At 52.0% G+C, this 23,544-nt stretch overlaps 1 protein-coding gene across 1 annotated transcript; it reads left to right on the top strand.

Annotated features, from left to right (window-relative positions):
- The first annotated feature begins 999 nt into the window (after positions 1-999).
- On the top strand, positions 1,000-20,993 carry SPAG5 (sperm associated antigen 5). The gene is made up of 23 exons (XM_033171561.1): positions 1,000-1,019; positions 1,133-3,097; positions 4,095-4,287; positions 7,954-8,073; positions 8,633-8,725; positions 8,843-8,935; positions 10,433-10,552; positions 11,055-11,147; positions 11,239-11,340; positions 11,757-11,850; positions 12,432-12,567; positions 13,488-13,569; positions 14,006-14,139; positions 14,289-14,454; positions 14,678-14,786; positions 15,355-15,432; positions 15,939-16,062; positions 17,009-17,120; positions 18,076-18,156; positions 18,623-18,763; positions 19,610-19,684; positions 19,829-19,909; positions 20,890-20,993. The coding sequence occupies exons 1-23, from the start codon at positions 1,000-1,002 to the stop codon at positions 20,959-20,961; spliced, it is 4,284 nt and encodes a 1,427-aa protein (XP_033027452.1). The 3' UTR covers positions 20,962-20,993.
- The last annotated feature ends 2,551 nt before the right edge of the window (positions 20,994-23,544 follow it).

The following is a 23,544-nucleotide window of genomic DNA, read 5'->3' as shown; positions in this document are numbered from 1 at the left end:
AAAAACCAGGACACCGCAAAAGTCGCTGAGCTTTTTTAAGGAAGACCCCAACATTATTGAGCTTTCCTAAAGGAAAACCCCTGGATGTCAATTCCACCTTTGAAATCCCAGTAGTGTCTGGGGAAAGAGCAGCCCCAGGCACCCCTATCCTCCACTGCCTCCCGCAGTTGCTTCGAGTGGCATGAGTTTGGCCAAACTGCGGGAGGCAGGGGAGGATAGGGGTGCCTGGCGTGCTCTGGTCCATGGGGTCACAAAGAGTCGGACACGACTGAACAACAACAAACAAAGAAAAAGTCACTAAAAAACAAGTGAAATCAAGGCTGCTCTCTGAGGACTGTTTTCTCAATAGTGAAACACAGGATCATAAAAATCAGTCCAAGAAGTTTAGCATTTTATCACCTCCTTCTGGAATGGCATTGTGGCGGTACCACAACCCAAAAGGACCTGTTTTATTTATTTATATTGAATTTCTATCCCCCCCATCCCAAACTATTTCAGCTTCACCCAACTCTGTGTGGTAGGCAACGCGGAGAGAGAGCAGTTGCCTCCGTTTCCTCTCTGCTGTGAACATCCTGGCTGATCAGGATTTGAACCCAGCTCTCACTTTTCTGCAACATCCTATGAGCCTGTATTGGTTTTTGTTTGTTTGTTTGTTTGTTTTGCTTCTGCAGCCTAGCCAGGAACGACTGGCTGGCTACTCACTCCAAGACAGCCACCCACAGGAGATGGCCGAGCCAAACCTGACTTTGGAAACCCCCAAACGAGAAAGCCTCCCCTTCCCTGCCTTGCTAGATGGGAAGAGCACCGGCCTCGCCCCAGGCTCTGCAGCAACCGGCAGGACTCCTCAGAGCCCAAATGCATCTTCAGAGGACGAAGCTTCCATCCAGCAAGAGGAGAAGGACAGCGGCCCCCCTTCAGTCCCCCCCTTGAGCCTCCTGGAGACGGGACTCAATGCATCTTCTGGCGACAAGGCTTCTGCCCAAGAACAGGAGACGAATCATGGCCTCACACCAGTCTCTGTGGGCATCCCTTGGACGTCCCCCTCAAGGCTCCTGGGTGCCAGAGCAAATGCATCTTTGCAGGACAAGGCTTCTGTCCCTTCAGTCCCCCCCTTGAGTCTCCTGGAGGTCAGACCAAATGTTTGCTCGGAGGACAAGACTTCCGTCCACAAACAGGAGAAGGGTAATGGCATCATTTCAGTCTCTGTGGTGCCTGAAGTGACTTGGACGTCCCCCTCGAGGCTCCTGGGGGCCGGACCAAATGCATGCTCAGAGGACAAGGGTTCTGACCTGCATCCTGAGAAGGACAATGGTCTTATTTCAGTCCCCCAGTTGAATCTCCTGGAGGCTGGACCAAATGGATCCTTGGAGGGTAAGGCTACTGTCCAGGAACAGGAGAAGGACAATGGACTCACTTCAGTTTCTGTGATGCCTGAAGCGACCTGGACGTCCCCCTCGAGGCTCCCGGAGGCTGGCCCAAATGCATCCTCAGAGAACAAGGCTTCCGACCAGGAACAGGAGAAGGATAATGGCACCGTTTCAGTCTCTGTTTTTCCTGAAATGACTTGGACGTCCCCCTCGAGGCTCCTAGAGGCCAGCCCGAATGCATCTTCAGAGGACAAGGGTTCCGTCCTGCATCCCGAGAAGGACAACCGCCTCACTTCAGTCTCTCCCTTGAGCCTCCTAGAGGCTGGCCCAAATGCATCCTCAGAGAACAAGGCTTCCGACCAGGAACAGGAGAAGGATAATGGCACCGTTTCAGTCTCTGTTTTTCCTGAAGTGACTTGGACGTCCCCCTCAAGGCTCCTAGAGGCCAGCCCGAATGCATCTTCAGAGGACAAGGGTTCCATCCTGCATCCCGAGAAGGACAGCGGCCTCCCTTCAGTCCCCCCCTTGAGTCTCCTGGAGGTCAGACCAAATGTTTGCTCGGAGGACAAGACTTCTGTCCACGAACAGGAGAAGGGTAATGGCATTATTTCAGTCTCTGTGGTGCCTGAAATGACTTGGACGTCCCCCTCGAGGCTCCTGGAGGCCGGACCAAATGCATGCTCAGAGGACAAGGGTTCCGTCCTGCATCCCAAGAAGGACAACCGCCTCACTTCAGTCTCTCCCTTGAGCCTCCTAGAGGATGGCCCAAATGCATCCTCAAAGAACAAGGCTTCCGACCAGGAACAGGAGAAGGATAATGGCACCGTTTCAGTCTCTGTTTTTCCTGAAGTGACTTGGACGTCCCCCTCAAGGCTCCTAGAGGCCAGCCCGAATGCATCTTCAGAGGACAAGGGTTCCATCCTGCATCCCGAGAAGGACAACCGCCTCCCTTCAGTCCCCCCCTTGAGTCTCCTGGAGGTCAGACCAAATGTTTGCTCGGAGGACAAGACTTCTGTCCACGAACAGGAGAAGGGTAATGGCATTATTTCAGTCTCTGTGGTGCCTGAAATGACTTGGACGTCCCCCTCGAGGCTCCTGGAGGCCGGACCAAATGCATGCTCAGAGGACAAGGGTTCCGTCCTGCATCCCGAGAAGGACAACAGCCTCACTTCAGTCTCTCCCTTGAGCCTCCTAGAGGATGGCCCAAATGCATCCTCAAAGAACAAGGCTTCCGACCAGGAACAGGAGAAGGATAATGGCACCGTTTCAGTCTCTGTTTTTCCTGAAGTGACTTGGACGTCCCCCTCGAGGCTCCTAGAGGCCAGCCCGAATGCATCTTCAGAGGACAAGGGTTCCGTCCTGCATCCCGAGAAGGACAACAGCCTCACTTCAGTCTCTCCCTTGAGTCTCCTAGAGGCTGGCCCAAATGCATTCTCGGAGAACAAGGCTTCCGACCAGGAACAGGAGAAGGATAATGGCACCGTTTCGTTCTTTGTGTCGCCTGCAGCTTCCCAGATGTTCCCTCCGAACATCATGGAGACCGGACTCGACACATCCCCGATGAATGCGGCTTCCACCCTGTGGCAGCAGAAGAAGGCGGCCGTCTCTCTGGTCTCGGCAGCAACATGGATGTCGCCTCTGAGCCTCCTGGAGACGGGTGTCAACACCTCCCTGGAGGAGAGGGCTTTGACCAAGGACAGCACAGCAGAAACAGACTCCCTGCTGTGGCAGTAAGTAGAGCTCCTAAGACCCAGGTCTTCTCTGGGGACGGAGACCCTTCGCTGGTGTCTGTCTGCCCCATCCAGCCGCTGCGTCCAGGTCTCAAAGGTCTGGCTTGGGGGGGGGCAGAAAGAGCACCTGTGAAGAGGACCCCCCCCCAGAGAGAGGCTTGGCACACATGTGGGATTGGGCCTTGGAGGGGATGGAAGAGGTCCACAGAGTCGTCAGTTCTGCCTCTGGGGGCAGAGATAGGGACACTCACCTATTTTTTTCTTAAAAGGAGGACAGGGTAAAGACAGAAGTCTTTTAAAGATGTATGTAATTTATTTTTCTTTATTTCACTGCTTGAATATAAAAACAACAACAACAACAACCCTCAAAGCAGTTTACGAAAAGATGAAACAATAAAATTATTGGGGGAAATTGGCAAAACTAAAAAAAATCCTAAAACAGGTTAAAGTTCACCTTGACTTTTCTCAGCGTTTGGCCAGCCTTGGTATTACCACAAATGCTTTAGCAGGCATTGAGCAGTACGGTGAAGTCGCCTGCTGAATATCTGCTGCACTAAACGATCAGGTCCATACAAATGCGGAACGGGGTTTGTGTGGCATATGTTGGAAGCTGCCTTGAATGCCAGGCTGTGTTAGTTTGTTGAGCCCAGCATGGCCTCCTCTGACTGGCAGCAGCTCCCCAGGATCTCAGACACCTTCTAAGTGGGAGGACCAAACCCGGGGCCCTTCTGCATGCCAAGCAGGTGTTCAGCCACCTGACTGCACCTCTTCCCCAGCACATATGAGGCTGCTGTGGTGGTTTTTATTCCCCCCACGCCACCCCGACTTGGACTGTTCACCCAGCTAGCCCTGGCAATGTCGGGATTTGAACCCAGGACCTCCTGCGTGCAAAGCAGGGGCTCCAAATTCTAGAGTTGGAAAGGCCCTTGAGGGCCCTCTAGTCCAGCCCCCTGCAACGCAGCAAACCGCAGGTGGCCTCTTTGCTGCTTCCTCCTAGCTTCTCTCAGGACCAACTGGGCAGCCTGTCTCGGGCAGAGCTAGAAGAGCGTCTGGCCAGCGCCCAAATCATCGTGGAAGCCCTTTCCCGGAAGATCCGGGACTGCCTGAATTCCCAGAGGTTGCCCGCCTGCGTGGGACCGGCGGATCAGAGGGACGCGGCCACCCAGACCCCCATCTCTGAGCCCAGCGAGGTAAGCAGGGAACAGGGTTCGAAATCAGCAGGGCACCAGGTGCATTGGGCGCCTAAAGATTCCCCATTTGCGAGCGCCTCAAAAAGTCTGGGCGCTGTTTTTTTGCACCTGGCTGACACTCCAGGATTCCTGAAATGTAGGTGCTTTGAAGCCTCGAAGTTAAGGATAGACAATATGCTAAGGAATTCAACAAGAAAGAGTAGATAAATTTTTTTTAAAAAATTGTCCAGTAGCACCTTTCTTGGTATGAGCTTTCGTGTGCATTCAGGTATCTGAAGAAGTGTGCATGCACACGAAAGCTTATGCCAAGAACAAACTTAGCTGGTCTCTAAGGTGCTACTGGACAATTTTTTAAATTTTATTATATATTTTGACTGCGTCAGACCAACACGGCTACCTACCTGAATCAAGAAAGAGTGGAGTGTTTTGAAAAGTATGGTACCAATATTAGTATGACCAACACCAAAGTAAACATCTATTAACAATTTCTGCAAGAAATGTGAAATTAACAACAATGTGTCACTTATGTGAATTGCATATTAATTCATGCTTATCAAAATCTATATATAAATAAAAATGTAAATGTTTGTTTCTTCAAAATCTTAAATCTCAGAAAGTCCTTCACCGATTGCTTTGAAATTTTGACACAGCATTGCATTCGACTAGGGGAGTGTTTTTATATACCTATCTTATATAGATGTCACACCTGTGACAGGTAAAAACAGGATTTTTGGCAAAAACAGCGCCATCTGCTGGACGTAAAAGCAGCACACGGTAATTCCGTTTCATGCGGAGTCGTGTGTGCGGGGGCGGAGCCAGCACGTCTATGCATGGGGGCGGAGCCAGCACTGCGGGGGGGCGGAGCCAGCAGTTTTGGCGGGAAAATGAAAGGAGCCGTTTCTGAGGGAGGAAGAAAGTGGGAGAGGGATGGTCTGAGGGGGGACTGCTATAAACAAAAATCTGCCCTTATTCCCTTGTAAAGTCCTTTGCAGGTTCTCCATCGGTAGGAGTAAAAAACAGAGGCCAACCCGAGAATAATTAGAAGCCAAGCAGCTAATAAGCTTGATCTCTATTGTTCTGTTGCAAGAGGGTTGACCTCCCCACCCCCAGGGACCACGAGCCGTGCGTGCGTGCAAGCCCTTATAAAGACCTTTCCCCAAAAAAGATCCCCCTGGGAGTCCAGCCCCAGCCCCAGAAACCTCACAGAAGGGCCCAAGACCCCCCCCCCCATCACCAAAGAGATTGCCTGATGGCCTTTGCTGGGGTTGTGGCCAGGCCTCTCCTTTGAGATGGTAGCCACTGCTCACCCCCTCCTTCCCATTGGGTCAGTTTTGAGAGTCAAAATGGTGTCAGGCCTGCTGCTTCAGACATGTGGCCTTGTTTGCTTGGTACATTAATAAAAAATATTTTATGTAGATAAAAGACCTTAATATTCTTCCCACAGGGCCTTGGAGGGGAAGGTGGGGAAGGAGCCTCTCTGCTGGGACAGGAGCCAGGCGGAAGCTGTGGGCAGGCAGGCAAAAACGGGGTCTCCTTCCACTACGGGGGGGGGGGAGATATTCGAGGGAAATGTCGGGGGGGGAGGGGAGAGAAAGGAAAGGGCCCCTCCCTCAGGAACCCCCCAACTCCGAATCCGGCAGGGAAGCGGGGCTGCATCCACGTAACCACTCTGAGCCACAGCAATGTGTGGTCGGGGACAGCTAGTTTTAAATAAAAAGTGTTGCCAACTCCGCCCCCCCCCCCTCCAAAATTCTGTTTTGGTCCCAGGAGCCATTTGCTCCTAGCTTTTCTATCCCAGTTTCTAACACTGGCAGGGAAGAGACCCGGGTGGGGAAGGAGGAGGCCTCATCCAGCCACAGATATGTGCACAAGCTTTGTGAGATCTCACCAGCCCCCGGCCAGGGAGGCCACGCAACTGAAGTCCGAGAGGCTTCGGCTGGGTCAGTGCAGAGCCGCCTTTATAGCCCCCCCTTTTTATCCAAGGAACACAAGGGGGGTACGTGTGCCCCCCCCCCAATGTAATCACCACAACAACCCTGCAAGGTAGGTTAGGTTGAGAGGCAGTGACTAGCTTGAGTATTATTATTATTATTATTATTATTATTATTATTATTATTATTATTATTATTTATTTTCTCTTGATTTATTGGTTTATCTATAGTCTGTATAACAGAGGTAGGCAAACTAGGGCCCAGGGGCCAGATGCGTCCCAATCACCTTCTTAATCTGGCCTGTGGACGGTCCGGGAATCAGCATGTTTTTACATGAGTAGAATGTGTGCTTTTATTTAAAATGCACCTCTGGGTTATTTGTGGGGCATAGGAATTCGTTCATTCCCCCCCCCCCAAAAAAATATAGTCTGGCCCCCCACAAGGTCTGAGGGACAGTGGACCGGCCCCCTGCTGAAAAAGTTTGCTGACCCCTGCTGTATAACACTCTGTTTTTTAATGTTTAATGTTTTATTATGTTTTTATACCTGTTGTGAGCTGCCTAGAGTGGCTGGGGAAACCCAGCCAGGTGGGTGAGATATCAATAATAAACTATTATTATTATTAATATGGCTTCGTGGCCGATTGGGAGGATTTGAATCCTGGTCTCTCCCAGGTCCTAGTCCGGCACTCTAACCACTGCACCACGCTGACTTTTATGCTGCTTCCAGCGTCGTGTGAAGATGGTCCTCTGGCTGTTCCTGAGGGAGGGCTGAAACCAGCTGGCCGGCCTGGTCCTCGTCGCGACACTGGGTTCCTCACGTGGCCAAGCCCACGTTCTCTCTCTCTCTCGGATTCCTGCAGCGTGCCAGCGGGCATTAAGCCTTGCATGGCTGCACACGGGCAGCAGGGGCTGACCCCGGCTTTGTCTCTTTGACGGGGGTGGGGGGTGTTTTGTGTGTGGCGCCGGTGTTTGGGGGATCTGGCGAGCGGGTGAAAGGGAAATCCATGCCGGGAGAGTGGTCTTTGAGGTCTGAGGAGCTGCGCTCTCTTTTAGAACTCCTCCGTCCTAAAATTAGTACAGCTGAACCTCAGTTTTGGAGCATCTTGGAAGCCGAACGTTTCGGTTTCCAAATGCCGAAAGCCCGGAAGTGATTGCTTCCGCTTTCAAACGCGCCTTGGAAGTCGAACAGCTTCCAAGGCGCATTTCTCCATTTTCTCAATGGGTTTTGTGGGCCGTCCATCGAGCCTCCGTTTTCAAATGTTTCGGAAGTCAAACGGTATTCCGGAATGGATTATGCTGGACTACCGAGGTTCCAATGTACGTGGAATAGTAGGGTTGGGAGGGACACCCAGGGACATCTAGTCTGACCCGCTGCAATGCAGGAATTGCAGCTGAAGACCCTCTGACAATTGGCCATCTACTCCCTTGCTTAAAAAACTAAACATCAGGAAGACCTTTCTGGCAGTAAGAGCCGTTCAACAGTGGGGCGGTCTCCCTCAATATGTGGTGGACTCTCCTTCCTTAGAGGTTTCTAAGCAGAGGTTGGGTGGCCATCTGTCGGGGATGCTTTAGTTGTGGTTCCTACATGGCAGCAGGGTGTTGGACTGGATGGCCTTTGGGGGTCCCTTCCAGCTCTATTATTCTATGTCTCTTGGAAGCAATTTGTGTGCTGCTGCTGCTGCTGCTGCTACTACTACTACTACTACTGTTAGTAATAATTGTTGCATTTCCCAGGAGGTGCAGCTGTACCGCGAGATGTACGGGGCCCTCTGGAAGCGACATGACCCCCTTCAAAAGACTCTGAAGAACCAGCGTGCTCTGGTTGAGACGCTGGCCACAGCCACAGACGAGATGGTGTGTTGGTTGGTTGCTGGGCATGCAAATAGGTGTGAGGGGAGGGTGATGGGAGACAGAGTCCGGTGATGTCCGGAGGGTTACAGGTACCCCCCACCCCTGGCACCAGCTTTGATGCTGCTTTCCCACCCTGAATTGCTGAAAATTATTTTTTGAGTGGTGATGCCGATGGCAACGAAGGCTTCTTCCTCGCAGTCCAAACCTGGGGTTCTGTCGTGCGTCTCTTCCCCTCGATGGGTTTGACAGCTGATTAATTTAATTTGTTGCATTTAAATCCCACCTTTTCCTCAAGGGGGGGCAGGTGTGGTTCTCCTCGCCCTGCTCATTTAATCCCTGCAATGACCCTGTGAGGTAGTTGAGGCCGGGAGGAGGCAAGAAGGACTGGCCCAAGGACGCCCCAGAAGAGCTGCACACCCAAGTGCGGGGGATTTGAACCCTGCTCTCTGCCGGGTTCCAGTCCAGTGCTCTAACCACTGCACCACACTGCTCGTAAGCTGAGATAGCTTGTAAGGACCCCGTGGTGCCGTGTGTGTTGATCCGGCTCCCCTTCTGCCTGCAGAGAGGATGCCTTTCGGATTCCACATTTCTCCGAGAGACGGCGGAAGCCTCCTTCCAGCGCCTTCAGGAAGACCGCCACTCCCTTAGCCAGCAGGTGAGGCCCAAACGATGGGCTGGGTGGGGAGGAGGGGGGCACAGAGTCTGTTTCTCCCTCCCACCCCCTGGCAGGAGGGTCTCTGACCTTATTTCTCTCTCTCTCTCTCTCTCGCAGCAAAAGCAGCTGGGCAACCTGATCTCTTGCCTCCGAGAGAGGTGGAGCCGGATTGAGGGCGAAAGGAAGAAGGCCCTGAGAGCCAAGGAGGCGGTGCGTAGAATCGTAGAACCGCGTAGAGTTGGAAGGGAACCCCCAGGGCTCATCTATTCTGACCCCCTACAATGCAGGAGTCTCAGCCGGACGATCCCTGGCCTCTCCAACCTCCGTTTCTTTATTTTATTGCACAAGAACACTTAGACACCAAAAACCAGGTAGCAAAGTAATACAGAGTTGTGGGTTAAAATAACAACAGCAAGATTTGTATAAGTGAAAATCCAAACCATTAAAAACCCCTCCAAGTTACCCCGATGTCAGGTTCTTTCTTGGCAAAAATACTTGGGTGGGTGATCCTAGAATTACAGCGATGGCGGGGATGCCTGAGGGTTTTCTGGTTTAGCCCCCTGCAATGCAGAAATCTCAACATCTGTGACAGGTGGCCATCCAACCTCTCCTTAAAAGCCCCCAGATAAGGAGAGTCCCTTCCACCGTCAAACACCTCTTAGGGACTGAAACAGGAACATAGGCATGCCGAGTAATAGACCAGGCATAGGCAAACTCAGCCCTCCAGATGTTTTGGGACTACAATTCCCATCACATCATCCTTGACCACTGGTCTTGCTAGCTAGGGATGATGGGAGTTGTAGTCCCAAAACATCTGGAGGGCCGAGTTTTGCCTATGCCTGTAATAGACGCAAAATACGTTGTTTTTTAAAAGAGGTGTTACTCTTTTCTATAAAGCCAGTTTAGCTCAGGGTAGGTTTTTTTTTAAAAAAGGCAAGCTTTTAGATGTCACAGGTCTCTTGAGCACAGAGGAAGGTGGGCGGCTTTTTCATTCTGTTTCTGGGGGAAACATGGGGCACCATAATTCCCTGATTATGCTTCAGACCATCATTCCATCAAGCTCAGTATCGCCTGCACTGGCGGGCAGCAGCTCTCTGGGCTCTCAGACTGACTGGCTGGGTCTCTCCCAGCCCTACCTGGAATCGCCGCTGAGGATTGAACTCGGGGCCTTCTGCATGCAGAGGGGGAAGGGTTTGGTGTGCAAATCCTCTGACTGAAAAGCATTCTGTGTGATTCTGCATTGGCTCCCAGTACGTTTCCGAGCACCATTCAAAGTGTTGGTGCTGACCTTGAAAGCCTTAAATGGCCTCTGTCCTGCATACCTGAAGGAGCGTCTCCATCCCAATTGCTCAGCCCAGACACTGAGGTCCAGCTCCAAGGAGGGCCTTCTGGTGGTTCCCTCATTGTGAGAAGCAAAGTTACAGGGAACCAGGCAGAGGGCCTTCTTGGTGGCGGCACCAGCCCTGTGGAACGCCCTCCTGTCAGATATCAAGGAAATAAGCAACTATCTGATGTTCAGGAGACATCTGAAGGCAGCCCTCTTTAGGGAAGTTTTTAACGTTTAATGCTGTATTGTGTTTTTAATATTTGATTGGGAGCTGCCCAGAGTGGCTGGGGAAACCCAGCCAGATGGGCGGGGTATAAATAATACTGTAATATATTATTATTATTATTTTATTCCTTTTCCCCTCCGCTCGCTCCTTGCAGGCAGACCACGTTCTGGAGTCGTTCCGGAATCACGCCAGCCACCGCATCAGGCAGCTGGAGCAGGGCTGCGAATCCCGGCAGCATCTCTGCACCCTGCTGGCGGAGGCCAACACACTCCAGGTGAGCGGGGAAGGAGGCGCCGGTGACCTGGCCCCAACACCTAGGTCCAGGGTCTCAGGTCTTTCCCATCTCCTGGAAGCTGGTTTTAATTTTTAAAGAGCTGGCGCTGTGCCTTTTTCGGAGTGTGCATGTTTGTATCTGTGGCCTTCTGCTAGGACAAAAAGAGCATCCATCCCTGCCTCTTGTGGCAAGGAGTTCCGGAGTTTAACCCTGCACTGTGTGATGAAGGACTTTTAAAAATCTGTCTGGGATCTTCCAGTGTTCAGCCTCATTGGATGCCCGTGACTCCCAGGGTTACGAGAGAGGGACAAAAACTTTTCCTCGTCATCTCTCTCCATGCCTCAGTCGTGTTGTCTTCTACTCCTCGAAACGCAAAAGCCCCAAGCGCTGCTGCCTTTCTCCGTGGCGCTCCTTCTGGCTGCCCTTTTCGGACCTGCCATGAGCTCCTGAAGGAAGCTCCTCTCTTTCACCTGCACACTTTCCCCATTTTTCGTTTCTGCAGTCTGATCTCTCTGGCGGCTACGCCAAACACCTGGCGGAGGAGGCCTGCCTCGCGACAGCCCTGCAGAGCAACTGGGCGGAAATGCGGCATGACGTGAGTCCTGCTTCACTCCTGGCCTCGCCAGTTCCCATTGCCAGTCTTGTCCAATGGGGTGGGGGCTAAATCTCTCTCCCCTTCTCTCCAGTATCAGGCCATGAGGACCCTGGCAGGCCGATTCCGAGTCACAATGGGGCAGATGGTCCAGAAGGTGAGGGCAGCCCAGCAGGAGGTTGCCCAGCACCAAGAGGCAAGTCTTCTCTTGGGGGTGGAACTGAAACAGGAAGGAGGGTGTGTGTCCAAAATGGCTGGATCAGGCCCGCAGCCCCAAATCCAGTTCTGTTTCTCCCTTTGCGCCACTGGCCGGTGCAAAGACTCTTGCTCTCTCCCGCCATTTCCCTGGTTCCCGGTGTTCTGGGGTAGACTGCCTCTGAACTTGGAGGTTCCACCATATCTCCATAATGGCTTATTGTACCGTTTCCCCCACCTCTGGGGCAAGTGGTGCCAAGCACCCGTTGTGAGATTTTGGGGCTGTTCTCCCCTCAATCCCAACGGCTGTTTGAGATAAGACCAGTCCTTCTGACAATATACGTTGGTGTTTGCGAACATATTCTGCCTCGTTGCCGGTCATGGACTTAACCCTTCTTGACCCTTTGCTGCCTGCAGGTGTGCAGGAAGCTGGAGAACTCGACGCAGGAGCTGGTCGAAGCCTTGGGACGGGGAAATGAGCTGACTGCAGCCAAGGTTCACCTGCAGACAGGTGAATCGACCGTGAATCCCTTCCAGACTTTTAAAAACAACCCCTAAAACAGCAATTTTAACATGAATTTTACTATCTAACGAGACCATTGATCCATAAAATGAAAGCAATAATCAATGTTCTGTACTATAAAATAAATAAGCCAGTATTGTAGATGATAAAAATGTAAATTACTATTTTTTGTTACCTGCACTGATGATAGTCATGGGGGGGGGGGGGCTTTATCCATTTCTGCAGTCACACAATTGGTCAGTCAGTCATAAAACGAAAAGCAAGCCACAGTCACAAAAATGAAAATGCCACACAAACAAAAACGCAAAAAATAGCAAAAACCAAAGCACCAAATATCACCTCGAAACGCTGCAATCCGAAACAGAAGGCTTTAATTACGATGGGGGTGGGGCTTAAATTAGCTGCGCAACAGTAAAAACGGAAGCTCTGGGGCAAAGTTCGAGAAACAGAACACCTACTTCCGGGTTTGCAGCGTTTGGGTTCCGAGTTGTTTGGGAACTAAGCTGAAAGCCGAGGTACCACTGTCTCTGAGTTTCCAACCCTGGCTTGACCCCGTGCTCTTTCCGCAGAGCTGGAGGCTGCGAGGGAGAAGGCGAGCGCAGCTGAGAGCCAGCGGGATCGGCTGCAAGAGGAGAAGGAGATCCTCTCCTGTCAGCTGTCAGAGAAGCAGGACATGATCCTGAAGCTGCAAGAGGAAGCAGCGCGGTGAGTCTTGATGCTCAGAATGGAGGCTTCTTCCCAGGGAACTCTGGGAACTGTAGTTCTGGGAGAGGAATAGGGAGAGCTCCCTACGACTGTCAGCGCCCTGAACAGACTACACTTCCCAGAATCCTTTGGGGAAGCCATGTCTGCTTAAAGTGGTATCACAGTACAGTACTTGAAATGCATGGTGTGAAACCCCTGAGAAAGGAGGTCTGATTGTTAAGCTGCTCTGGGAATTGTAGTTCTGGCAGGGGGTCTCCAAACAACTCTCGCCACCCTTAGCAAACCTACAGCTCCCAGAATTCTTGGGGGGGGGGGGAGCCAGGACTGCTTAAAGTGCTATGATACGGGTTTTAATGTTTGCAACTTTTATCGGTGAGCTGCCTGGAGTCCCAGTTTTGTAAAAGGGCGGGATATAAATATTATAATAATAGCAATAATATAATGATTATTCAGTGTTGTAAACTGCCCTGTGAACTTTGGATTAAGGGCAATGTATAAATTTAGTGAATAGGGAAAAAAAGATGCATCCTCTATATAGTTCTGGCAGGGCCTTTGCTTTAGCCGAGATCAAGCTTGAAGCTGCTGAAATGTCAGCGAATGTTATAGTGGCGTGCAGATTTGAAGCTGGGTCTCCCCACTGCTGGTCCAACACCCTGACCCCCCCAGAGCCACATTCACACCAGACACCTGAAGCACTATGACTCCACTTTACACAGTCATGTTGTCGTCCCTGAATCCTGGGAACTAGTTTAAAGGCGGCAAATGTCCCCCTTCCAGAGCTACGGTTTCCAGAGGGGGGCCAATTGTTAAGCTGCTCTGGAAATTGTAGCTCTGGGAGGTGGGAGCCTCCTAACGGCGCTCAGCACTCTCAGCAAACTACAGTTCCCAGGCTCCTCCTAACCCCGTTCCGTGTGACGCAGGCTGTCCTTGGAGAAGGCGAGGGCGGAGCAGGAGCGCGATGAAGCCCAGCGGGAAGCTCGAGAGACGGCCGACTGCCAGGAGGTATGGAGAGGGGCGGCTTCTGGAGCAGCGAGGGGCACAGGTTTGGGGCAGGTGGGGAAGGGGAGCGGGTACCTGTGTGTGGGAGCCACAGCTTGGCGGCAGGCTGCCTGCTCAGCGTGCAGAATGTCCCAGGTTTGGTCCCCAAGGGCACCTCCTCAGGGCAAGGCAGCTTCCTGCTGAAAGTGACCTTTCATGAGGACTGGGAACTTTATTCTCATGGGATGGGCTAAAACAGATTTAAAATATCTCAACTTTCTATGCGCCTGGGTAGATTGTCTAAACGGGTGTTTTTTGCAGTCTAAAGTGGCTCAGAACAGTATAACTATTCCATCTATCTTGGAAACAATTAGAAAGAACAACAAATGAATTTTTAAACAATTTTTGTGTAAAATAATGCAAATAAGCCAACCTAAGCAAACTGCTTAAATGTTAAAAGTTTATAGATCTGGAAAACCAAATTGCCCGCCGCCAGCTCTCGGAGACAGAGGAGGAGCTGAAGGCCACCCTCGTGACTCTGTGGGAGCGCAGCGCCCAGCTGGAGGAGCTCAAGGGTGCCCACAGCGCCCTTCAGTAAGTGCCTGTTCTTCTCCGAGGCCCCTGAAGCTCCCCCCCCCCAAAAAGTGTTTCCAAGTTGGGGTGGGGGTCTCCCTCTTTTTGTGGCGTAGGGAACAGTACCGTCCTGACTCTCTCTCTCTCTGCTGTCCCCCCCACCCCAAAAGGCAGGAGCGAGAGGCTGTCGGCGAGGAGCTGGCAAGCGCAAAGGCAGAAATGGAGAGGACCCGATCCAGCATGGAGGCCTGCGCCTGCTCCTTGCAGGAGATGGGCGACGCTCAGACGCAGCTCCTGGAAATCGTCAGTTTCCTCGAACGGGTGCTGCAGGGAGAGGTGAGGCGACTGCGTGCAGCGGGGTCCCTGCCATCTCTCTCTCTCTCTCTCTCTCTCTCTCTCTCCTCTGCTGGGAAAGAGTTGCGGAATCACAGAATGGCAGAGTTGGCAAGGGACCCCCAAGGGTCATCCAGTCCAACCCCCTGCAATGCAGGAATCGCAGCTGAAGAACCCCTTCGGAGTCTCATTGTGGTGGCGCTCCCAACGCTCTGCTCTTTTGCAGGTGGTTGACACGGCCCCCAGGAGGCGGCCCTGCACCCCCAGGCGACTCACCCCCCACCGCTTTGGGACCTCCTTCGTGGACAGCATCTTGCAGGCAGTGGCAGAGAGAGGTGGGGGTGTCTGTTTGCCCATCTCGGGTTGGAAAAGGGCCCCCAAACACAAACCCGGAGCGGAAAGCCCACGCCCACTTGTCATGTTGCCAGCCCTAATAATAAATAATAATAATAATAATTTATTTGTCCCCTGCCCATCTGGATGAGCTTCCCCAGCCACTCTGGGTGGCTCCCAAACGAATGTTCAAACAATACAGCGTTAGATATTAAAAACGTCCCTAAACAGGGCTGCCTACAGATAAGATAGCTGCTTATTTCCTTGACATCTGATGGAAGGGTGTTCCACAGGGAGGGCGCCACTACTGAAAAGGCCCTCTGTCTGGTTTCCTGTAACCTCACCTCTTGTAATGAGGGAACCGCAGAAGGCCCTTGGCGCTGGACCTCAGTGTCCGGGCTGAATGATGGGGGTGGAGACGCTCCTTCAGGTATACTGGGCCGAGGGGAAAGCGGTCAAGCATCAGCCCCTCCCCCCCGGCCGCTCAATTGCAGCCTCCCTCTTAATTCTGACAGGGGGGCGTAGCAGGTTTTAACCCCCCCAAATTTTGTGCCTCCTGTTCCTTTTCAGATGTGGAAACTCCCGGGATTTGGAGTGAGAGCACTGCTTTCAAGAAAGCCGGTCATGAAGGTCCGCCCAAGCCGGCAGGTAACTAGGACTTAGGAGCTGGGAGGGGACCAGGGTTCAGATCCCCCACTCAGCCACGGAGCTCCCCACGGGGGGTGGACAGCCCCTGCCTATCTCAGCCTCACCTACCTTGCAGGGTTGTTGGTGGGGATTAGACGAGGGAGAGGGAAGCCACGTCTCCCCCCTTGAGCTCCTGGGAGGGGAAAGGTGCGATAGGAATGCAATAAATCAGGGGTCAGCAAACTTTTTCAGCAGGGGGCCGGTCCACTGTCCCTCAGACCTTGTGGGGGGCCGGACTATATTGGGGGGGGGAATGAACAAACTCCTATGCCCACAAATAACCCAGAGATGCATTTTAAATAAAAGGACACATTCTACTCATGTACAAACATCCCAGACCATCCGTGGGCCAGATTGAGAAGGTGATTGGGCCGGATCCGGCCCCCGGGCCTTAGTTTGCCTACCCATGCAATAAATGAATGAAACGAAGCCGTCTCATGGAGGGTGTGGGTCTGTCCCGTCCGCAGATCTCCAGGAACACCTCTCCACCCAGGTCCAAGACTTGCTGGCCGTTTCAGAACAGCTCCGCCTCTTGACTTCGCAGCACCAGAGGGCCACCCAAGAGGAGGGGGAGACACTGCAAGCGGAAATGTAAGTGAGTTTGGGGGCTTGCTTCGCGCTGGGAAAAACCCAGAGGTGAAGATGCTTTAGCTGAGGTTCCCGCATTGAAGGAGGTTTGGCTAGAGGACCCTTGGGGGTCCCTTCCAACTCGACAATTCTTTGAATATTTTCAAGCTGCGATCAGGATTCCCACTTGAAGCATTGGGGAGGGGAGACCTCAGACTCTGTGGGCTGGATGCAGCCCCCCAGACCTCTCCGCCTGGCCCCAGGGACTCTCCTCGGACCACACCCCTTGCTTTGATGTCTCTGAGTGCTTTTGGAATGTGCCCTTAGCTTCTTCCTTGCCTGAAGGAAGGAGAGAAAGAGAGGAGGGCCTGCATGGATTGTGGCCCCCAGAAGAGAAGGCAGCTGGAAACAAGTTCCTGCTCCTCTGCTGTACCCGATTCCCTTTATTTAAACTGGATGTGCTGGTTTGTTTGTTTTTTAAAAAAAATAAATTAAAATAAATTGATTTGTTCATGAAAAAGGTAAAAGGATAAAAAAAATCAGACCATTAAGCATCACAGCCTGGGAAGAGAAGAGACGCAGCGCAGCTTCAACAGGAGGATAATATATTAATCCATGTAAAGGTTCCCTTTACAGGTAATGTAAGACTCACAAAAGAATAAGCGCTGCCCACCTGTGCATTCCATCACTATTGAGAAGAAACATTTTGCATCGTCTTAAATGGACCAGGCTTTTGCATTCTATATATTAATAAAAGGTCCTTTTAGCTCTGCCGTTTAGATGCTGTTAGTTTATGAGATACATTTTCAGGAAGGGCAATCCTAGAATCACAGAACTGTAGAGTTGAAAGGCACCCCCGGGGTCATCTAGTCCAACCCCTTGCAATGCGGGATCAATCCAGATTATCCTCCAAGACTGGGCAATGCAGAGTTGAATTTGGGGGCCTCTCTCCCTTCTCCCCTCCCTGCAGTTTGCGGCTCCAGGGCCGGGTGGAGAGCCTGGAGAGGGAGCTGGAGGCCGAGGTCGATGGCCGCGACACCCGCATCGCCAAGCTGAGCGAGGCCCTCCACAACAAGATGCAGGTGAGGTTGCCAGGAGGGGGGGATCTGGGTCAGGATGGAGCCGCAGGGCTCGGAGGATCTGGGGCACGGATCGGCCGGGGATCCGCTTCTAGGGCGTCGCAGCAACCAGGGAGCCAGCCTCCATCTCAATCTTGCTGGCCCCGTTGCAGCCTGCATCTCTCTGAAGCCGCTGTGGAGTAAAAAAAAAGAGGATTGTAGAGTTGGAAGGGACCCCCAAGGGCCATCCAGTCCAACCCCCTGCAATGCAGGAGGCACAGCTTCAAAATCCTTGGCCATCCAAGCTCTCTTTACAAGACAGGAGATTCCACCACCTTCCCAGGGAGGCTGTCAAACGGCTCTTACTGTCAGAAAGTTCTTCCTAGGCTTCAGAAAGGAATCCCCTTTCTTCTTGTTTGAATCCTTCGCAAAATAGATTTCAGCATAAGGGAGTCTGAAAATAAGGAGCACTTATTTTATTCAGAAACCAAGAAGAAAAGAACTTTAAGAAGGAATGGGGGAAATTTACACTGCATTTAAGAGAACACTGTAAACAACTAAAACTTTTGCACGAAAAACTAGGGTAAAAATGGATTATTATTTTTATTTTTAAAAATAGAATTAAGGGAAGCAGTTGAAAAAAGAACGATCATGGTAACCATGGAAGGGCGGAGGGGAGTCGAAGGATTCAGGGAAATCCTAAATGATGGTGTTGGTGTTCAGTGTGTGAATTTAAATTTGCAATGTAAAACACAATAAAAATATTTGACAAAGAAAAGAAAGAAAATAAGGAACACTTGGAGCACGGAAGGTGGGACGGTTGTCCGAACTCTTTCCTTTCCCTGGGCAGCATCTCCCGCCCTGTTTCCCACCACCAGGCTCCAAGGGACTAGAAACTTAGCCAGGTTTTGGCGAAGCCACTGTGAAGCCTTCCTCCCTCCCCGCCCTCTTATGCTCTCTCTCTCTCACACACGCACAGAACGAAAAGGAGCTTCAGGAAGTTATCTGGCAGCAGGACAGGAAGCTTCAGCAGCTGGCTGACCAGAGTGCGGACATCCGGGTAGGTCCAAGGGAGGTGGCTGGGGCCCCGGGCCCCTGACCCCCTGGCATTCTCAGAGATCTGTGTGCCTCGGGAAGGAGAACGTCCTGGAGCTTACTGGAAGCTGCCTTAATATGTGCATGGTCCATGTTACTGCAATACTGCCTGCCCTGGCTGGCAGCAAGCACTCCGCTGGGTTTCGGAAAGAGGGTCTCCCCCAGACCACTGGGGAACTGAACCTGGCACCTTCTGCATGCCAAGCAGGTGCCCTGCTGCTTAGCTGCAGCCACTTCTCTGAAACATAAAGATTCTAGTCCTCATTGCCTGAAATAAGGGTCTGGTTTAAGTGGGAACATGGGCAGCAGCCATGCTGTTCTGTGCTGTCTTCATTGTCCGGCCTCCTGCAAAGGGGTGGGTTGCTGAACCTTGAGTGGCTGTTAACCCACCCAGCCACCCCCCGACCCCCATCTCTCTCTCCCTTCCCCAGATCCTAAAACTGGAGCTGGAGCAGCTGAAATCTGACCTCCGCAGCTGCGAGATGGAGAGGTCAGCCCTGTGGGAAGAGCTCAGGGAGCAGAAGCCGTCCAGTGCGGATTGGGTCCAGGAGAAGATCTGTTTGCAGCGGCAGGTATGGGGTTGGGTGGCGTCACTGGGGTCAGGATCTGGGCAGCGGCAGGGAAGGGCGGGCCTGCCGACCTTTGCGACAAAGACACACAAATGCATTATTGTTCAGGATGGAGGAATGGTTGTTGAAATTATCAGAGACCAAGTTGATATGTAGGATTGGGGGGAAAGAATTGCTGGCATTGATCGATAGCAATAATTGGAGAACACCGTTTTGTGTGCAAGAAGGGAAAAACAAATTCAAGACGTTTGGGTCTGAAGATGGGGGAATTCTGCTTAACAGAAAGTAGAACAGTTGGATATCATCACAAAGAGAATGTTTTGAATAATTTCTTTTATGTAACTGACAGAAAACCAGAGGTCCTTTTGAGTTATTTTTATTCCTGCCTTCCTTTGTCTTTCTCTTCTTTCTTCTCTGGGCTGCTATCTGGGTCCAAGGATTAAGAGCTACCTTGGAGAGAGGACTCTGCGTTTCCTTCTCTCTTCCTTTCTGTTTCTTTTTTCTTATTGTATCATGAAAAAGCTTTAATAGAACCTTTCAAAGAAAGATGAACCAGACCCCAAGGGCAGCCCAGCAAGGAGCGCATTGCAGTAGTCCATCCTCAAGGTTCTCCTCGCACGGACTACAGCAGTCAGGCTATCCCTGCATGGCCAGAGATTTATTTGCACTCAATGAATTTTCAGAAGGTTTTATTTGCACCGAGGGGGGGGGGAGTCATTTGGGTCTTTGGTAGAGTCTCTTGGAACAGATCCTGCAGAAAGAGTGAAGGGTCTTCCACTCTTGCCCCCTCCCCCAATCCCACCAAACCGCAACCGTGTGGTTCAAGACGGAGCCTTCTTGTCTCCTTAGGTTGCCAGGCTGAGGGAGCTTCTGGATGGCAAGGACAAAGAGAACATGGACCTCATGATGAGATACCAAGGCCGGGTGAGGACCTGGGGTGGGGTGGGGTTGGGGGTGCAAGAAAGGAGCCTTCCAGGGAGGGCAGGGAAATGGTCACCCTTGCATGGACCTCCCATACTCCTCTCTCTTTTAGCCCCCTAACTCGTTCTTTTTGCTTCTGGCTTCCAGATGAGGCATCTGGAGGAGCATCTTCTCCACACTCAACGGGAGGCGAAGGCACTCAAGAGGACGGAGGCAAGGATAAAGGAGGTGAGACCCAATTAATGGGTGGGTCCTGGGATGTGAGACCATATCTGGGGAACTTGGAAGGCCAGATCGGATCTCGGGGGTCTTGGGAAGAGAGACCCGATCCCCCGGGGGTCTTGGGCACCTTCGACTTCCTTTGCCCACCTCCCTTGGGATTTCTCTTTTTTCTTTCTGCTTTTTAAAAAGACAAGGGACTCCTTCCTCCATCTTGGCCAGGGAGGATGATGGAACTTGTAGTCCAGCAAAATCTGGAGGGCCACAGATATCTCTCCCACCCCCCTCACCCAAACTGGTTGCATTAGAGCAGGGGTCAGCAAACTTTTTCAAGAGGGGGCTGGTGCACTGTCCCTCAGACCTTGGGGGGGGGCGGACTATATTTTAAGAGGGGGGGATGAACGAATTCCTATAACCCAGAGATGCATTTAAAAGAAAAGCGCACATTCTACTCATGTAAAAACATGCTGATTCCCGGACCGTCTGTGGGCCGGATTTAGAAGGCGATTGGGCCGGATCTGGCCCCTGGGCCTTAGTTTGCCTACCCATGCATTAGAGCGTGGTGCAGGTGGAAGATTTCCTATGTCTCTGGCCCTTCCTTTCCCCCAAAAGTAGCTCTTTAGGATTTTCTTTCCATAAAAGTCATAACTTCCTGGCCCTCCTCCAGCGCGGGGGGGGGGGGGTACCCAACCTGCTGCTCAACTGACCTGTGCAATATTTAGCCTTCACTGCGCATGCACTGCCACCACAGCAGAAATTAAATGAAAAGACGGAAGGGAATGGAGGCTTTGAGGTTGAAAAGGGCTCTGCTAGGGTGGTTTGTAGCATGAGGCTGGTGGGAGACTGAATGGTTTCCACAAGCAGCGTCCTTTCTTAGACCTAAGGGGCTAGTCCTCTTGATTCACGGCTTGGGCTGAGAAAGACCCCCCACTGCCAGCCCCCCCTTCCTTCCATAATGCCTCTTTTTCCTCCTCTCCTCCAACTTCCAGGTGGCGTCTTCGTTTCCCGCTGAAGCTTCCCACATCTCGGAAGTGCGCTTAATTCTCGACATCCTCGGATGAAGCCGGCCGAGGGCATGTTGGGCCTGGGGGGGGGGAGAGAATAGAATGGAGAAAGGGGGCTGTTTGCCGGCCTGATCCAGCCGTATGTGTATGTGTATTTAAATAAATGTTCTGTGTGTTTTGCAAGGATCGGTCCGTCTCCAGGAGTGAAGGTCATTTGGGCGGATGGGAGCGTCCTTAAATCTGGGCAACCTCTGCACACGCATCCAAATGCCACACGGTGGTCCTCTTGGGCGCACCAGGACCACAACTCCCATGTGCGGCTGATGGGAGTTATAGTCCAAAGACTCTTGGAGGGGGCACTCGGGGGGGGGGCTGGCTGCTTCTCCTGCTTATTTGTGGCATTTCTATTCTGCCTTCCCCCACCGCAAGGAGCTCAAGGTGGTATGCATGATTCTCCCCTTCATTTAAACCTCACAACAGCCCTGTGAGGTAGGCCACGTTCAGAGGCAGTGCCTGGCCCAAGGACGGGCGGTGAGAGCTTCAAGGCTTGACCGGTGGGGATTTGAATCCTGCTCTCTCCCAGGTCATGGCTGACACTAGCCACTACACCACACTGCCAATGAGAGGTTGGGGTCCCCGCCCCCAAATCACCCACAGCTAGTCATTTTTGTCAAGTAGGGAGGCCAAGGATTGAACCGGCCACCCTTTGCATGCCAAGCAAGGGCCACATCCCCTCAACTCTGGCCAGTTCTCCTCCCTGAGCCACCAACCTAGATGCACAGAGGAGGAGAGGCCTCTCGATGGCTCCTGGCCACTGTGGCTCGGCTGGGCTGCAATTCTTCCGAAACTAGTTGCTGGAAACTTGCAGGAGAGGAGAAGATTCTTGCTCTCATCTGGCTGGCTCTTCTGATGTTCTGATGGATCCTCCAGTTCCAGGGGCAGTCGATCTGGGTCCCTCCTTCCATTGGGCCGCTGTGAGATCAGCGTGCTGGATGTGTGGGGCCGCAGGATCACCTTTGGTTGCACACGGGCGTCTTAAGGCACGTCTCTCGCAGCAACGGGGAGCCTCCAGCCCCCCTGGAAAGTGGGGGGCCAGGGGCCAGAGTTGGCCCACCCGCCCCCTGTAAGACGGAGCAACCAGAAAGCAAAGAGTCTGCAGTGGTGGCTTCTCTCAGCCTCCAGCCTGTGACTCAGCCCAGCCCCTCCTTTCATTCCCGAGTAATTGATTGACTTAGTTTTATTTCTGCGCTTTGCTCATCTTCCCTGCTGCACACACACAGCCTGCAGCCAGTTCTGTCCCCGATTTAGCCCCACCTCAAGAAGGTGCTGGATCCGTCCCCCTGCCTCCTTCTGCCCTTGGGCGTCCTCCGCCACGGGTGACCTAGCTTCTCTGGGGCAGAGATGGGTGAGGGGGTGGGTCCTCCCCCCCCCATGGCCTAGATTCCCCTTGTCCCTCCTCAGAGTCGTGTCTCTTTTGGGGGGGGCAGGGGGGAGGCCAAGGCCAAGAAGCATTTCTCTGCCTCTGTGGCTGGAGGACCACCTGCCTTCCTCTCCCCTCCATTAAAAGGAGCAGCGTGCTTCCTTCTAGACTCCCACCCACCCTCCCCTCTTGCCCTTCTGCTTGCAAACTCTCCCCACTGAAGGCAGGTACCCAGAACAGGCCTTTTCCCACCCTGCTTAAAGTTGTTAAAATCTTTTTATTATTAATAATTTTGCAACCTGTATAGTTGATGCTGGTTTGTGCACCCCCCCCCATTTTTTTTTTATTTCATAAAATTTATGCACCACTTGATTGTGAAAATCCCCCTCAAAGCAGTTTACACAAAATATCATCGTTTAGAAAAATAAATGACAATAATTTAGGTCTTTCGAAACATTAAAATAATAATAGGCGTAAAATGGGTTAAAACTAACATCAAATTTCTAAATGTCCCGGCAGACTTTTCTAAACAAGAATGTTTTGAAGAAGCACCAAGGAGATTGCAGTGGAAACACCTGCCCTGATGTCAAGTGGCAGGGAGTTCCAAAAGTTACTCAAGGTTGCAATGTCTCCCCAAATGACAATAGGTTCATCTCTCCGTCTTTTCATCACCGCAAGGCCGCTGGTTGATGTCTCCCTTTTAACCACAGAACGTTCTCTCACCTGTGCACCTGTCCTGTCCCCCCCCCCCCGTTTCAGGAACCCTGATGGACACAGTTAAAATGTTTCTAAGAACCTCTCTCTCACCGTCAAGCATTCTGAGTCCCAGAGGATATAATACAGAGGTTACAATATTCAAAGCCACTCTGGAGAGGCCTCTATATTCATCATTTATGCTCCTCTATGCCAGAGGTTTCCCAAACTTTTTGGGACCCCTGTCCCCCCTCCCTATAAAAAGCATTTTTCAGGGTAGCTGTTTGCACAACCCACTAAGGGAAATAATAGCACCAGACAGGGGGAACAGATAATTGCACATTTATTCAAGGTCCAATTAAATCTATTTAATTCAATTAATTCAACAAAACAGATGACTTTGGACCCAGTGACAGTCTGGCAGTCTCTTCCACCTCCAGCCCCCTCATTGCCACCCCTTTAGTACCCCCACTAGGGAATCCCACCACCTCCAGGGGGAATTACCGCTCACTTTGGCTCTCTGCTGA

Source organism: Lacerta agilis, chromosome 15 (assembly GCF_009819535.1).
Source record: "Lacerta agilis isolate rLacAgi1 chromosome 15, rLacAgi1.pri, whole genome shotgun sequence".
Classification (NCBI taxonomy): Eukaryota; Metazoa; Chordata; class Lepidosauria; order Squamata; family Lacertidae; genus Lacerta; species Lacerta agilis.
This window is presented reverse-complemented; position numbering and strand designations above follow the sequence as displayed.

Coding starts and splice junctions, on each gene's coding strand:
- SPAG5 (XM_033171561.1), top strand. CDS start 1,000: ATGGCCTCACACCAGTCTCT. Junction 1,020..1,132: donor ATGGCCTCACACCAGTCTCT/GTGGGCATCCCT, acceptor CCTGGAGGTCAG/ACCAAATGTTTGCTCGGAGG. Junction 10,553..11,054: donor CGGAGGCCAACACACTCCAG/GTGAGCGGGGAA, acceptor TCGTTTCTGCAG/TCTGATCTCTCTGGCGGCTA.